The sequence below is a fragment of the Hyaena hyaena genome, unplaced genomic scaffold (assembly GCF_003009895.1).
Source record: "Hyaena hyaena isolate Hyena2069 unplaced genomic scaffold, ASM300989v1 scaffold_1223, whole genome shotgun sequence".
NCBI classification, from domain to species: domain Eukaryota; kingdom Metazoa; phylum Chordata; class Mammalia; order Carnivora; family Hyaenidae; genus Hyaena; species Hyaena hyaena.
The window spans coordinates 264,585-281,805 of NW_024081860.1; the positions used below are offsets into that span (position 1 = coordinate 264,585).

A 17,221-nucleotide genomic window follows, 5' to 3' on the forward strand; every position below is an offset into this window, starting at 1 on the left:
TGTATTCCAGAGGGGCTGCACCAGTTTGCATTCCCACCAACAGTGTAGGAGGGTGCCCGTTTCTCCACATCCTCGCCAGCATCAAGTCCTCTGATTTGCTTATTTTGGCCACTCTGACTGGTGTGAGGTGATATCTCAGTGTGGTTTTGATTTGTATTTCCCTGATGAGGAGGGATGCTGAGCATCATTTCATGTGTCTGTTGGCCATCTGGATGTCCTCTTTGGAGAAGTGTCTGTTCAGATCTTCTACCAATTTCTTCACTGGATTATTTGTTTTTCGGGTGTGGAGTTTAGTGAGTTCCTTGTAGATTTTGGATACTAGCCCTTTATCTGATATGTCATTTGCAACTATCTTTTCCCATTCCGTTGGCTGCCTATTAGTTTTATGGATTGTTTTCTTTGCCGTGCAGAAGCTTTCTATCTTGATGAGATCCCAGTAGTTCCTTTTGGCTCTTGATTCCCTTGCCTTTGGGGATGTGTCAAGTAAGAAATTGCTGCGGTTGAGGTCAAGGAGGTTGTTTCCTGCTTTCTCCTCTAGGGTTTTGATGGTTTCCTGTCTCATATTCAGGTCCATTATCCATTTTGAGTTTATTTTTGTGTATGGTGTGAGACAGTGATCTAGTTTCATTCTTCTGCATGTTGCTATCCAGTTCTCCCAGCACCATCTGTTAAAGAGGCTGTCTTTTTTTTCCATTGGATACTTTTTCCTGCTTTGTCAAAGATTAGTTGACTGTACATTTTTGGGTCCAATTCTGAGTTCTCTATTCTATTCCATTGGTCTATGTGTCTGTTTTTGTGCCAATACCATACTGTCTTGATGATGACAGCTTTGTAGTAGAGGCTAAAGTCTGGGATGGTGATGCCTCCCATTTTGGTTTTCTTCTTCAATATGACTTTGGCTATTCGGGGTCTTTTGTGGTTCCATACAAATTTGAGGATAGTTTGCTCTAGGTTTGAGAAGAATGCTGCTGCAATTTTGATTGGGATTGCATTGAATGTGTAGATTGCTTTGGGTAGTAATGACATTTTAGCTGTATTTATTCTTCCAATATCCATGAACATGGAATGTTTTTCCATTTGTGTCTTGTTCAATTTCCTTCATAAGTTTTCTATAGTTTTCATCATACAGATCTCATATCTTCGGTTAGGTTTATTCCTAGGTATTTTATGGTTTTTTGTGCAATTGTGAATGGGATCAGTTTCTTGATTTCTCTTTCTGTTGCTTCATTGTTGGCGTATAAAAATGCAGCTGATTTCTGTACATTGATTTTGTATCCTGTAACTGCTGAATTCATGGATCAGTTCTAGTAGGCTTCTGGTGGACTCTGTCAGGTTTTCTATGTAGAGTATCATATCGTCTGCGAAAAGCGAAAGTTTGACTTCTTCTTTGCCAATTCTGATGCCTTTTATTTCCTTTTGTTATCTGATGGCTGATGCTAGGACTTCCAGCACCATAGTGAAACAACAGTGGTGAAAGTGGACATCCCTGTCATATTCCTGATCTCAGGGGGAAAGCTCTCAGTTTTTCCCCATTGAGGATGATGTTAGCTGAGGGCTTCTCATAGATGGCTTTTATGATGTTTCAGTAAGTTCCTTCTATCCCGACTTTCTCGAGGGACTTTATTAAGAAGAGATGCTGTATTTTGTCACATGCTTTTTCTGCATCTATCGACAGGATCATATGGTTTTTATCTTTTCTTTTGTTGATGTGATGGATCACATTGATTGATTTGCTAATACTGAACCAGCCCTGTAACCCAGGAATCAATCCCACTTGATCTTGGTGGATACTCTTTTTATGTGCTGTTGCATTGAACTTGCAAGTATCTTGTTGAGAATTTTTGCATCCGTATTCATCAAGGATATTGGCCTCTAGTTCTCTTTTTTTGCTGATCTCTGTCTGGCTTGGGAATCAGAGTGATGCTGGCTTCATAAAATGAGTCTGGAAGTTTTCCTTCGATTTCTTTTTTTGCAATAGCTTGAGAAGAATGGGTATTAATTCTGTTTTAAATGTCTGGTAGAATTCCCCAGGGAAGCCATCTGGCCCAGGGCTCTCATTTGTTGGGAGATTTTTGATAACTGATTTGATTTCTTCACTAGTTATGGGTCTATTCAGATTTTCTATCTCTTCCCGTGTGAATTTTGGTAATGAGTGTGTGTTTAAGAATTTGACCATTTCTTATAAGTTGTCCAATTTGTTGGCATATAATTTTTCATATATTCCCTGATAATTGCTTGTATTTCTGAGGGGTTGGTTGTAATCAGTCCATTTTCATTCATGATTTTGTGTATTTGGGTGCTCTCTCTTTTCTTTTTGAAAAGCCTGACTACAGATTTGTCAATTTTATTTTTTCAAGAAACCAACTCTTGGTTTCATTGATCTGTTCAACTGTTTCTTTGGTTTCTAATATTGTTTATTTCTGCCCCTATTTTTATTATTTCTCCTCTCCTACTGAGTTTGGGGTGCTCTTGTTGCTCTCCCTCTAGTTCCTTTAGGTGCACTGTTAGATTTTGCACTTGCGCTTTTTCTAATTTCTTGTCTGTAAAATGTTTTGATTGTTTAGGAATTAGTGTACCTGATGCTTTGTCAGCTTTCCATAGTAGCTATTGGTCTGTCAAAATAGAGCAAAGGAAGGACATTCCTGAAGTTAAAAGGATCTGTGGCAGGATTTGCAGAGAATAGGGGAGAAAAAGGTTACACAGCAAAAATTCCTCCTGGTTAGCTTTCTTTGGGTGTTAAGATTGCTTTTTGATTCTCTGTATATATGTATTTTTTAGAGAGAGCGAGCACAGGAGCAGGGGGGAGGGGCAGAGGGAGATAATCATAAGCAGGCTCCAAACTCAGTACAGAGCCTGACATGGGGCTGATTCCTACAACCTGGAGATTGTGACCTGACCCCAAATCACGAGTTGAACGCTCAGCTGAGTCACCCAGGCACCCCATTATTTGTATATTCTAATATTCTCACAATTTTATTGTATATTGTTTTTGTATTAAAAACCTGTACAGAAAATTTAAAAAAATACTATTTTCTGGTTCAAGGTAAATATGTAAAATTGCTTAAGTGGTCAACACAGGGAGGCTTTGAACTTGGTATCCACTGGCTACATGCAGCAGGCCTTCTAATCCAGGCATGGGTGGCAAAACAGAATCTTCGATTCCCACTCTCCTTAGGAATCGATTTTTCTAGCTCTATTTGACTACATCCCAATCAGATGTCCTTTTAACCTGCATGTCAAAACCACTAGTCACATCATAAAGAGCTGCCTTCTCTTCGGCATTTTGCTGCTTTTTCTCTTTTCTACCTTGAGAAAAACATCATTTCTCAGATTATTAGAAAAAGCCAACTTAAGCAGCAGTCTCTTTGCACACACACATTGGATGCTTCGTTTTCATCTTTAACATTTTTAACATAACATTTCCACGCCAAATTGCAGGAACTTGAGGAGCACCTCTTACCGTCAACGTGAACTTGCAAGCAACCGTGGCTGCAGATGCTGATTTCTGAAAAGACGGGAGATTTCACCCCTAGCTGTGCTTGAATGGCCAACAAGAAAGCTTTATCTTCCTGTTTACTGTGGGCGGCCTAACAGGAATTGTACTGGACTCGAGGCAAGCTGCATCACACACAAACTGAGACCACACAGCAATGGCACTGTCACCAGGGAGGTAACACAGCACACTCAGTGGCTGGCTCTCTTCTCGCTTTAATTCGGGATGAAGTTGCGCCTGGGTTGACATGACCATCTGCTGTTCTTTTAGGAACAGAGATGCCCGGTTGAGTTTGTTGAAGGGATCCAGGCCAGAGTTCAGTCTTTCTCACTTACTGTCACTCATCTGTAAGATGCCTGGATGAGGCTGGAGTATAGAAAGTGACAGTCTGTGGCCACAGACGAGAGCACAGATTAAGGAGGCAGATTTCTAGACCTTGCTGGCTACCCTGGGGCTATTTGTTATTCTGACATTTAAAAAAAGGCAATCCAAATACATTTTCTTCAAAGAAAGGTTTATTATGTTTATTGGTCAAACAGTTTCAAACAAATCCAGAACAAGTTTTCACATTTTGAGGCTTTAGTGCAAAGAGACTATGTCATGCGTGAAAGAGATGCTGGTCCAGTGGAACCCTCCCCTGATGCACTTAGTACTGGGATGATCAGGCGGAAGGAGACTTCTGAGCCAGAGTTCTGCTCAGAAATCCTCTTGACAAAGGACAGGATTTAAAGCTCATTTTAAGGTTTTGTACAACATAAATGTGTTTAAACAACTTGTAATCTCAACTTCTTAATTTCAAAACAAAATACCCCAAGTATCAACTATCCCTTTAAATAAAAAAAATAATCAATTTATACTCTTCTTAAAAGAACTCTAACAATGTAAAATAAGTTCCAATTCCATATATATACACATATGTACATTTATAACTTAGGTGCTCTTTTGCTTTATAGACTTTGATTCATGCAACAGTGACGGAGGACTGGACGCGAGGCCCTACAGAGGCCTCTCCGAGAAAGCAGTGTAGCTCCTCACTCTGGCGAAGAACAAGGGGGTGTACATCTTGTCAATCTCAAAAGCAGTGACTGCGGTCTCACCAGTTGATCTGCAAGAAAGCACAAAATGACCAGTTACAAGGAAGTTTCAACTATTTACTTACATTTTAGTCTTTTTTTTTTTTGGTAACTTTTTTTAATTTTTTTTTACAAATAGTTTATTGTCAAATTAGTTTCCACATATTTTTAGTCGTTTTTTTTAGTTCATCTCAGTAAATTCTAAATGTTAGAGTCACGATAAGAGAGAACCACAGGCCCAAAATGGTGTCACTTAGACCGAGTTCCCAAATGAGGGCCTAATACATGAGTGAGATGCAATTTCATCAGTCAGGAATTTTCTGACGGGCACCCATGCGTCTGCCGCACGGGCCCTCTCCGTCCCAGAGGAAGAGGAGGTAATCTGCATGGGAAGACCCCTGCTCTGTCCCTCGAATGCCGGGAACAATCCTTCTCCTTTGCTGTAACCGGCTTGTTCCTACCCTCCTATAAAAACCTCCCATTTTGTGCAACTCCTCCAGCCTTCCCTCTACTTGTTAGATGGAATGCTGCGCAACTCGTAACTTATTTAATAAAGCCAATTAAATATTTAAAATTTACTTGGTTGAATTTTTGTCATTTAACACATTTGGTGGCAGCAACAGGATCCCAAGTGAATTTCCGGCAGCATTTGGAGACCATGAGAAACAGGTGTTGTACCTGTGACCCTTTGCTTTCACTGCCTTTCTCACCATTTTCAGGGCTGTGGGTAAGTTCCTCTTGGTTCTGAGTTTTTTCCTGTTGACATTTAAGCGCCCCATCTAGCTGGTTTTCCTTTATAAGGCAGGTCAGCTTGAGGTGGCAGAAGGGTCTGCCTAGCCTTGCAGATCACAGTTCCCTGGTAGAAAAGCAAGGTTCCTCAGGAACTGGTGGTGGTGTGCACAGGGCCTTCTTACAGGCCAGAACACTGAGGTGCATGTTTGTCAGGGCTGTACTGTGCAGAAAGGCTATCACCAGTGGGGGTCTTGGAGGCCAAAAAGCCCCAAGAACTGGTGGCTATGAGTGGAGCACTTAAAGGCCGTTAGAGTGCTGACCACCTCAAGACGACTCCTGGGATAGAAGCTGGTCATGGAACAGCTTAGATAGGCACTATGCGACCTGCCAACCTCAAGAAACCTTCCAGGCACTGACGTACACTGTAAAACACACAATTCCCAACCCCGTGGTGCATCCATTTTAGGTGTTAGTTCAACTTGGGAGAAACCCAAAGTCTTATTAGCTACTGGGATCCTTAAGTTCTAATGAGTCAGGCTCACCATGTTCCAGAATACCTGCTTATTCGATGTCTCAGAACTCTAGTCCCAGAAGTTTTAGATGTCTAGCAAGAAAGACAAAATCCTCCTAAGCTTGTTTTGTGTCTGAGGAGCTTGGCTTAGTAACCATCAGGTCGGGTGCCCCAAAAGGCAGTTGAACAGAAATGTGGGTTAACTCTGGGGCTAGGGTCCTACCAAACGGCTGCCAGCCCTCTAGAGGAACCACAACCTAGAAACACTATGGCCAGTATGGGGAACATTCCAAATAGATAAGATCATTTAAGGAGTACACTTGGAAGCAAGGGTTTCCAAATTAAACAGGATGGGAGACCCGTTTAATCTGGCATGCAGAGGCTTTCAAAGGGTTTCAAAATTCCAAAATAGTTTCATTGTAAGATTTTATCACAATAAGTTAATGAAAAATTAAACACAGAAAAAGGTAGCTATCTAAAACAAGACTTAGAAGACCGACATGACTTCTACTATTTCCCCTCTATCCTCCTTGGGGGACTCATTCTAGTCTGAATTTTTTTTTTTTCCCCACTGTGAAAAGACTAATAAAACCATAAACAAAATTCTGCCAAGTTAATGGCCCTACAGGCTCCCTGTTATCTCTCTTCAACATCTACCTTCAAAGGAGGGCCCTCATATGAGCCCCTCCCAGAGTCGATGAAGCTGAGGGATTTTTCTGATAAGCTGCTGTCATTCCTTACAGTCAAGGGGAAAATGGCAGATACAGATCTTGCCAAAGGGATTCTGGAAAAACTGGCAGAAGCCAGCAAAAGGGGAAAATTCTTACTGGAATCTGCTCTTCCAAATCTGTCTGCCCAATTAAATAGGAAGTAAAATCCCATTGTCCCTTCCCTTCTAGATCCAGACCCACTGGTTATTGATCCCTTCTCTCCCACAGACAACTACTGCCCCCTTGCTACTCTTGTTTTGTGTAACTGGGCTTGGTTTTCTGCCTGCCTGGAGCATACAGGTTGTTGGTTCTCTCTTTTGGCCGTGACTGTGAGTGGTTCTAGATTTGGCAAAGCTGATATTCCGACTCCTTTTGGTGATCCATCTTATACCCAAGGGGGGCTATTCAATACTGACAAATATACTTAGAATTTTGTACCCTGTAACTTTGTACAGGCGCCCCTCCTCGTATCTTTTAAATCTAAATGTTCAATGTTCTACCTGGTGTTCTCCAGAACTCTTTGGTCCATCTCATTAAAATGCCAATTTAACAGAGATCATTCTTACCAAGAAAAAAATAAAACAGGTCATTTGGAATTTGACTTACCAAGAACAAATACAAAACTTAAGTGTCTTATCCAAAGATGGATATTAAAAAACAAACAATACCAAACTAGCCAGGTGACCTTAACGTATTCATCATCTACCAGAAAAAAAAACTCACATTCAACTTTCAATAACTAATAAGTTCTCTACTGATTTCATGGCAGAAATTTCAAAACCAGCTATACGTCTGAGTCTGTCTGTCCACGTGTATCTACACATGTATTACGTTACTTTCTACCTCTGCATGGTGTTGCTAAAATGAATTTGTAAAAGAACTCTATGTAGTTGGTTTGAAGGCAAGTGCCTGTAAAAATAGGTAGTCTGAAACTCAGGAAAAAACCCAAATGTTTAAATTCACATGTGCTGGGAAAATATTTGATATAAAATCTAGACTATGGTTGATGGCTTAATTAAACATGTTTTTAGTTATCAACGTTAAATATAAAACTTATTCTACCGGAGTTTACTAGCCATCTAAGTTCACGTTCTTTCTTATAAGATGTGGCCACACAAAATAGGATAGTGGGTGACTTTGTCTAATGTTTAATAAAGTTCTTGTAGGTAATCTAAACATAATTCAGGATATTTCAAAAATAAAGGTAAGGAAGACAAACTTATAAATGAGCTCTTCAGCAATATTTTCCCTATGTTTTTTTTTTTTTTTTGGATACTCTAAAGCCTTAAAGATTTACGAAGGTTAAAATGACTTACAATCATTAAATATGTAGATCATTTCTAAATAAGAGAAAATTCTAAAACATTAGTAAATGTAGGTTTATCTACTTTTGGCTTCTTATTGCAGAGAAGCTAAAAGATATTTAAACATGCTAATCTTACACTGAAAAATTTAAGAAAGGGGCGCCTGGGTGGCTCAGTCAGTTGAGTGTCTGACTTGGGCTCAGGTCATAATCTCATGGTTCATGGGTTCAAGCCCCACATTTGGCTCTGTGCTTACAGCTCAGAGCCTGGAGCCTGCTTTGGATTTTGTGTCTCCTCTCTCTGCCCCTGCTATGTCTCTCTCTCTCTCTCAAAAATAAAAACATTAAAAAAAAGAGGTTGTAAAAGGTCTGTGGAAAGAATTTTTGAAAGGGAATTTTAATATGTGGTCAAGCTGGTTAAGATTAAAACTTATTTTAAAAAATGAATTTTAGGGGCACCTGGGTGGCACAGTTGGTTGAGCATGTAACTCCTGATTTCGGCTCAGGTCATGATCCCAGAGTCGTGGGATCAAGCCCCCTGTCGGGCTCCACTCTGAGTGTGAAACCTGCATGGGACACTCTCCCCCTCACTGCCCCTCTCCTCTGTGTGCATGCTCTCTCCCTTAAATAAATAATAAGTTTTAATATCAAAGTAAGATGGTATAAAATCAGAATTTGGCTTTTTGTTAAAAAAGTTTTCTTGGAGTTTGGTCTACTTTTGATAATATTAAAAAGGTAAAGACATTTTTGCAATTTAAGTCTCATAATGATTTATAATTCTATTTAGGCAAGTGCTTTAAAACCCTTTTTAAAATTTTTTGAAAAACTTCCAAAGGACCTGTTAAACTATTGAGGCTTACTCAATATGTAAATTACATGGAAAGCATTGTCAAATGCATTAACACTAAGCCTTCTCTTATGTTTGTAAAATTGTGGCACATGTGGATAAAAGTCCACTCTGCTTCCATAAAAATGGCCCCTCATCACCAGACTCCTGCAATCCTGATGTCCTTGTGATATGGCAGCAGCCTGCTTCTAAACTGGAGAAACAGATGAGTAAGCGATGACTGCAAATGAAACAAATGCTTGTGGTTATGCGAAACCCAAGACGGCCTGACTCTTCCTGGCAAATACCCCCCCCCTCCTTTTCTAAGTTTACTTATTTATTTTGAGAGAGAGAGAGAGAGAGAGCACAAGCAGGAGAGGAGCAGAGAGGAGGAGAGACAGAATCCCAAGCAGGCTCTGTGCTGTCAGCACAGAATCTGATGCAGGGCTCAAACCCTGCATCATGACGTGAGCCAAGATCAAAATCGGACACTTAACTGATTGTACCACCCAGGCACTCTGCAAATCCCATTTTTTAGTTGTTGCATTCCTTTACCCACCACAGTACATTTAAAAAGACTCAAATTATAAACAGACAGTGATAGACTGTTTCTGTAACTTTATAAAGGTTTACCAGCAATGTCTGGCCTGACTGGTCACCACCACTCCCCTTCTAAAAACTATTTTTGTTCCCAGAGGCCTTTAACCTCCACCCTCTGGACTCTTTGAATACTAGCAGCTGGACTTCATTTACCTGCCACTTAATATGGGTTATCAATATGTTCTTGTTATTATATGTGTGTGCTTTCTAGATGGGTCATGTGTGCTGTAAGACAGATGCCCTCACAGGAAGAAAAAAAAAAAACCTTAAAAAAAAATGTGTTTCCCATTTGGGGTATACCTTCTACTTCAAGTTCAGTGATCAAAGCAGCCATTTCACTGGACTAATCGTATAAGCCTTAATGGAAAACTTACAAACTTCTTGGAATTCTATCAGCACACAACCTTCTGAGCCCTTGTCGTCTCATGCTCATATGACCAGCTACTCTAAGTCTCTAATGTCTTATGCTCAAGTCTATCATCAAAATGCTCCAGAAGCTTCTGGATCCCAATTCAGAGAGACCTGTTGATCTACAGTTTAGAGCCCGATGACTATATAAACACCGGAGGAAAACCACCTTTGAGCCCCACTGGAAGAGGACCTTAGCAGGTGCTTCTGACCCTACTACAAAACTAACAAGTATTAAGCCTTGGGTACAGTTCAGGCAGTCAGAGAAGTCTCCACCTGACATCTGGTCCCATACAGATGCTAGAGACCTCTGTATCAAATTGATGAGGAAGAGAAGTAGCTGACATCAAGGTAGTCTCCTTCCTTCCCAGATGATAGATCAATACCTCATATGCTAATTAAACATAAACCTTTTTCTCCTCTTTGCCCTTCTTTCACTCTGGCATTGGCCTGGAAAGATAACACCCTTATCTGCATCTCCCAGGCCAATGCTAAGAAGATGGGGTATACAACCTCTCAAATTTATCTAAATTTACATTGTTGAATTAAATAAGACCTCTGAGGAGACATTCATGATTGAGATTCACTCCTTTTCACAGATCTCTATTTCCTTGATTAGGGATAAATATAAATAAGGCTGTGATCAAGAACTCCGCAATTGTCAAAAGTATTGCAAAATCTGCTGCTAAAGCAATAGCACAATGGAGATCCTTAGACTCTCTAGCCCAAGTTGTCCTTGATTATCTTTTAGCTGAACACCTTGTGTTGTGGCCAACACCACCTGCTGTGCCTGGATTAAAAACACTTATGGCGAAGTTAAAACTCAATTATATAAGATCGCTGAGCAAGCCACTGGGCTTAAAAAGATGACTCCTTCAGCAGGGTCTTTGACTTACTTGATTGGTTTGGGTCTTGGGGCCCATGGCTCTAAAGTATACTCCCATTATTGGGCATTATCCTTATAGTAATAATCCCTGTGGTGCATTATCTTCTCTCAAAACCTTTGAATCTATTATGTTCACAACTGCTAAACACCAAGCAAATGATCTCCTAAGACTGAAATGTGAACCTCAATCTGTGACCAATAACCACCACAGAGATTAAGGAAAAGCATCAGGAGCTATAGGTACCACACAAAAAAAACCTACAAAGGCTGCAAGAAGTACAAAATGGTAATTGTTAGTGCTAATGCCTTAAATTTTGATCACATCTCTCAGTAAAGTGGAGAGTCTGATCAAAAGGGGGAACTGTTGGGGCACCTGGGTGGCTCAGTCGGTTAAAGCCTCTGACTTCGGCTCAGGCCATGATCTCACAGTTTGTGGTTCAAGCCCGTCGGGCTCTGTGCTGACAGCTAGCTCAGAGCCTGGAGCCAGCTTCAGATTCTGTATCTCCCTTTCTCTCTCTGACCCTCCTCTGCTCACGTTGTCTCTCTCTCAGAAATAAATAAAACATTAAAAATTTTTTTTTTTAAAAAGAGCGGGGGAACTGTTAAGAAAACCACAGATTCAAAGTGGCATCATCAGAATGAGCTCCCAAATTGGGACTTAATACATAATTTAACTGCAGTTTCAACCTCCCCCAGAAATGTAGTCTTAACTGGTCAGTCAGGAATTATCTGATGGCACCCACGAGTCTGCCACATGGGCCCTCTGCAACCCCCAGAGGAAGATGAGGTAGTCTGCATAAGACTCCTGCTTTTCCCTTTAAGGGAGAGCGTCTTTGCCTGAAACAATCCTTTTCTTAACAATCTTCTTGCTCGGCTCTTCTATAAAACCTTCCATTTTGTACAACTCCTCAGAGTTCCCCATTCACGAATCTTTTAATAAAGCCAATTAAATCTTTAAAATGTACTTGGTTGAATTTTGTTATTTAATAGGCATATTATAAAGAATTGACAAATTTAGAAAAGTACAAAGAAAAATCATTCATAGTTCTATCACCTAGACATAGCTTATGAATTACAGTTGACCCTTAAACAATGCAGGGTTAAGGGCACCTACCTCCCACACAGTCCAAAGTCTGCATTTGAGTGTCCCAAAACAGAACTAATAATGACCTACTATTGACTGGAAACCTTACCAGTTACAGTCGATTAATACATATTATGTATGTTACATGTACTATATATTGTAATCTTACAATAAAGCAAGCTAGAAAAAAGGCCAAGTTATTAAGAAAATTGTAAGAAAAATACATTTATAGTACTCTATCAAAAAAAATCCACATAAGTGGATTCATGCAGCTCAAACCCGTGCTGTTTGAGGGTCAACTGTACTTCCTTCCAAGTACCTTAACCTGTCTATTGAGCTTTTCTATTGAGATCATACTGTTAGTAATCCTGTTACGTGTGGACATACGGATTTCCTCACATCAAAAAATACTCTTCAGAAGCCATTTTTAGTTCCTGCGTAGTATTTCACTGTCTGTCTATATCACAATTTACTTAATCCCTTTTTGTTGGAGATTTAGGTTTCTACTGTTTGTTAATTAAAAAATAATACGATATTTTTGATTGTCCTTTGAACAGACTCCTAAGAATAGAAATTCTAAGTTAAAGACTGTAGACATTTCAAGGATCTTGTTAAAAAGTAATTTAGAAAGAATTATAACCCTATAACAGAATTTAATCACTTAATATTTGCATGATCAACAGCATGATCACAGTTGGGAGGGAGGCAAAGCAGATGATAAGTTAAACTACCAGAGCCTTTTATTTGTCCCCAAAAAGGGAGAAATAAACAAAGGCAGAGAATTCAAATGACTTTGTAAGGAAATCAATGTTATCATTAGCAGTTACAAATGACACCTATTATAATGTCTTTTTTTCTCCTAAAACGTGATGCTATTTGTTTGGTTTTATTCTGAGTTTGGTATCTTTCTTTGAAAAGAAAAAAAAAATTCCACCGCACAATTTACTCAGAGAAGCAAAAGAGGAGTTATAGGACTGGTAGGTAAGAATGAAAAGAAAGAAAAATGCTTTCTCAGTTCTCAGGACTCTTCAAATGAGAGGGGGGAAAGTTCCTTGTAAGGTGGAAACAGGACGCAGAAAGTTTTCAACCCTGTGGTCAAGGCTATGAGGTAGGTTAATAGGAGGTGACCTCAAAATTAGTCTCTGAGAATTTTGGATTCAATTTTGCAATGGAGAGCCCTCGATCACACACCAATATTCTTTCAAACCTAGCAACAGTGAGCCTCAACATCTACACAAATTCTGTTTCTCTTATTTCTGCTCATGAACTATTTCACACAGGTAATCCTAATATGAGGAGGTTTAAATTAGGAACCACCTGCTAGACCTGGCTTTGGAATAGGATCTTCTTAGAAGACTTACTCTTCTACCTACAATTTTATTAAAATGAGTGTATAATCCCTGAGAATAAACAAACTGGAAATAAGTAAAAATTTGGTAAGACTGAAACCCAGGGGAAGAAAACAGATCTGGTGTTTTCAAAGTGCCTTGAGTAAGTCAACAAACAAGTAATGCACGGACAACTTTGTGGTGACTGAGTACCATTCTGCTCGCAGAGCGCGGCTTTCACTTTCAAAGTGGTGGCACCCATTCCCACTCCCAGGGGCACTGGGAAGTGCTCTGCCCCCTGGTCCACTCTCAGTTCATCTCACTTTGGCCATTTTCTTGGTCTGCGGTTGTTTTTGTTTGTTTGTTTGTTTTTTGAGTGCCTGACAGAATAACACTGACATAGAAAAGACTGTCATTGGCCTGGACTCTCTCCCTGGGCAGGTGACCCCCACCCAGAAAACAAGAGAACATGACCAACTTGAACCTCGCAGCACTGACTACCGCACCGAGAGCTCTCTAAGTAAGCACAGCAGACTTGGGCGGCATCTACAGTAGCACAGAACACTCTGTACTGTAATGCCGTTTTAGAATATAATGTCCACTCTGGAGGAAGTTAAAAGCTATGTGAGGGTTTTCTAAGCCTGACATAAGTACACATTTATTGTAACTGTAGTATTTGTATCACATTCACCTACTTGTAGGTAATGTGACAAGAATGATGTATCCAGATGAGTTTGTTGAACCTCTGCTGGCCACTGGAACACAGCTGTAGTCCCACATGAAAACTCTGATCGGCTTCTTGTACGGGGACACGACGGAAGTATCTGTATTTATAGTCAAGTGGTTTCTGTAAAAGAAAAAGTGTGTGAGCCATAATGAACCCTCACTTCACTGATACACAGAAACATCCTAGGAATCCTTATGCAAGAGTGATGCTAAAAGTCACATGGTCTCTGCACACAGCAGAGGTGTCCTGGGTATCAAGTAAGAACATGTATGAGTGCTCTGACAAACATTAAAGCACTCTAAAATAGGGTTTTCTCCCCATCATCGTCTCTGTTAATCGTCACAGTAACCACAGGTCTTAAATATGATTGTACATTGTTAGTTAATGGCTACAAGAATGAAGACCTAGGGAGACCAAACAAGTTAATCAAAATTACACAGCAATTGCAGAGTTGGAAATGAAAACTGTTATCTTCTACATGTAAGCCCAGTACTTCCTTCTACTGAAAACACAGCAATGTTTAAGGAGGCAAAGTGATGAGCTCGTGAAAGATATAGAAAAAGCATGGAGTAGAACTTAACTTTTGTGGTTATAGTTAAGAGAGTCAATGAATAGATGTGGACAAGGTTCACTAGAATCACACTTTAGCAAATACCATTGCTAATGACACAAGAATGCCAACACTATATATGGTTTCACTATATTATATTCTGAAGAGAAAACTGGAACTCAATGTAGGACTTCCTAAACTCTTTAATTCGGTAAAACCTAAATAACAAGGGCCTCACATTCTGACCTCAGGAAGCTCACAGCCAACATCACAGCCAGCACAGCCACCTCTGCCCCTCAGACTGTCCCAGATTTCTGGAGGCTCTGAGGCAGGCAGAGAAGCCAGCAACAGATGGCCACAGGGTGAAAGGACTCTGATGAAACCCTGCCCTAACTATCTCAACACATGATGCCAAGGAAGAGAGGAGGATCTGATGGGAGGAAAACATTCAAAAACTACACTAATTATAAAAGCATTAGGGAAGTCTTTATTCCAACAACATCACAACTGACTACTCAGGTGTACGGGTATACATTTTTAAAACCAGAACTGAAAAACACATATGGAGAAAAGTTGTGAAAAAAATTAGTTCCTCAATGTATTAGAGTTAATAGTAACCTGGAATGTAAAAATGCAATAATCACATTTGTTTGGCATTTTTTTCCTTATGTAAACACAGGAAGAAGGCTCAGGTCATCTTACAATTCAGGAGTTTGAGCACCGCATCAGGTTGACAGTGAGGAGCCTGCTTGGGATGCTCCTCTCCTTCTCTCTCTGTTCCTCCCCTGCTCACATGGTCTCCCAAATAAATAAACTTAAAAAATTGAAATTCTCTGTACGAGTATCCTTGAGAAAGAATTACCTGTGTGAAGTAACTTAGGAGGAAATCCCTTATGATTCAAAATGAGAACACAGCTAAAAACATATTCAGGTATGATTTTACTATTTATTTCATAGGATATTTTGGCTTTACATTTTCATATGTAAAAAACCTGGACCCGGAAAGGAAATTTAGAGAATAAGTGGATTCACAATTCAAACTACCCCACATTTTAGACCTTCCAGCTCTCTTCAGAAGGATGCTATAAGTCAACATACTTTTTGTGAAATGTATAAATTATACGACACTATTTTCTTATCCTTTCTAATCAAGAATGCTTGAATAAGTAGGGTACTGAATGGAAAAGAACTGCCAATTCCACCCTGCATACTCACTTCTTCTTTTTTCTTAGTTATCACAGCAAATACTTTGGTCTGATTGTCTGTATCTTGTGACAAGCGATAATGACCCAGTAGAATTGCATCAGTTCTAAAAATGAAAAAATATAATTTAAATCCATTAATCAGTTATTATATGTATTTAAATAACCTAGGAGGTAATAGGTTACAATAGAAGTTACTCAACTTGCCCAAGAAGAATTAGCCAGGATGTGAGTAAACCAAATCTGGTAAGGCTCCAGAGACCTACTGAAGTGTCCTCTCTAGAGACAGGCCCAGGAATTGGTATTGTTCACAAAGGCTTTGCAGAGTGCTGTTTTAATCATCCAGTACTAACTTAAGGAAGCACTGGATAACATTAACCCGCAGGTATCTATAGAAAATGTGGGCTGCATAGAGAACTACAGAAAAATACTACCTGGTATTCCTAGTTTTTAAACGAGGAACAATGGACTGAGGCTCCTCAGGGGTTGTCAACATCATCATGTGGCCATCAGGGAAGAACCTTATGTACCTGTGTAAAAAGAAAAAGAACACCAAAAAACACCACACACACACAAAGTATAAAACACGTCCTTGTTTTCTAACACCTAAACCTGTTCCCTGCTGTGAAATCAAAACAGAAATACCATGGGCCAAAAAACTGGCAAAACATTATTAAAACAAACATGACTGACAACCTGTGAGGCCAGCACAATAGATGTGAAGGCATTTTATTATCTTTCTTAGAGGGAACTGCTGAACTTAAATTTACTCCTGAATAAAAATAAATACTCTTCTATTAAAGCACGGTTCCTAAAGCATACTAATTAATGTCAAAAGTGAGCTCTAATGTCTACTTTTTTTTTTTTTTAATTTGTTTATTTTTAAGAAAGTGTGAGCAGGACAGGGGCAAAGAGAGGGGAGAAGAGGATCAAAAGCAGGCTCTGCACTCCCAGCACAGAGCCGGGTATGGGGCTTAAACTCATGAACCATGAGATCATGACCTGAGCTGAAGTCGGATGCAACTGACTGAGCCACTCCCCATGTCTACTTATTTCTCAATGACAGTTAACATGTGATGGATAGTAAGGCTGAATAATAGCACAAGCTATCTGAAAAGGCAAATAAGTGAGTACATCAAAAGCAAAAAAACAAGGAAGAGCTCTAAAACATAAAACGATTCTGGGGTACCTGGGTGGCTTAGTCAGTTAAGTGTCTGACTCAGTTTCAGCTCAGGTCATGATGGCGTGGTTTCAGGTGCAGAGGCTGCTTGGGATTCTCTCTCTCCCTCTCTCTTCCTCCCTCCCTTACTCATAGTCTCTGTCTCTCTCAAAATAAATAAATAAACTCAAAAAAAATGAAAAACTCCCAACATAAAACGATTCTTAGATTTAGAGGCTAGGGGGAATTAAATCATTTGTATTAACCTATTAGTTGAGTGCAGGTCCTGTTATAATACTGGATAAAAATGCTGAAGGTCATTCTTTAGATAAATACAAAAGCCACAGAGAACATCTGCCCAATAACTCATGAACTGATACTTGGAGAGAGAGAATTTTTCACTCACTCAGTTTACTACAGTTGTACCTGTAATATTCCACTTGGTGCCAGGCTCTATAGAAACCATCAAGAGACTGCTCCCCTTGACGAATATATGTTGTTTTACTGATATACACTCCTATAAAAAACAAAGTTGTTTTTTTTTTAAGTAGGAATGTAAAAAAATTTTTACAGTTATAAGCATGTAACATGTTTCTAGTTTTGATTTTATTGTGGTTTCCTTTAAATAT

General features: G+C 39.6%; 1 protein-coding gene across 2 annotated transcripts in view; it reads right to left on the reverse strand.

The window, feature by feature from the left end:
• Positions 1-3,990: 3,990 nt before the first annotated feature.
• Positions 3,991-17,221, reverse strand: part of FBXO9 (F-box protein 9) — a 36,997-nt gene continuing 23,766 nt past the window's right edge. For both annotated transcript variants that reach the window (XM_039222948.1, XM_039222947.1), the window contains 5 exons: positions 17,019-17,109; positions 15,868-15,963; positions 15,447-15,540; positions 13,650-13,801; positions 3,991-4,598 (listed from right to left, as the gene is read on the reverse strand). In XM_039222948.1, the coding sequence (XP_039078879.1) occupies positions 4,490-4,598; positions 13,650-13,801; positions 15,447-15,540; positions 15,868-15,963; positions 17,019-17,109 (542 nt within the window). In that variant the 3' untranslated portion in view covers positions 3,991-4,489. The remainder of the gene's footprint in view (positions 4,599-13,649; positions 13,802-15,446; positions 15,541-15,867; positions 15,964-17,018; positions 17,110-17,221) is intronic.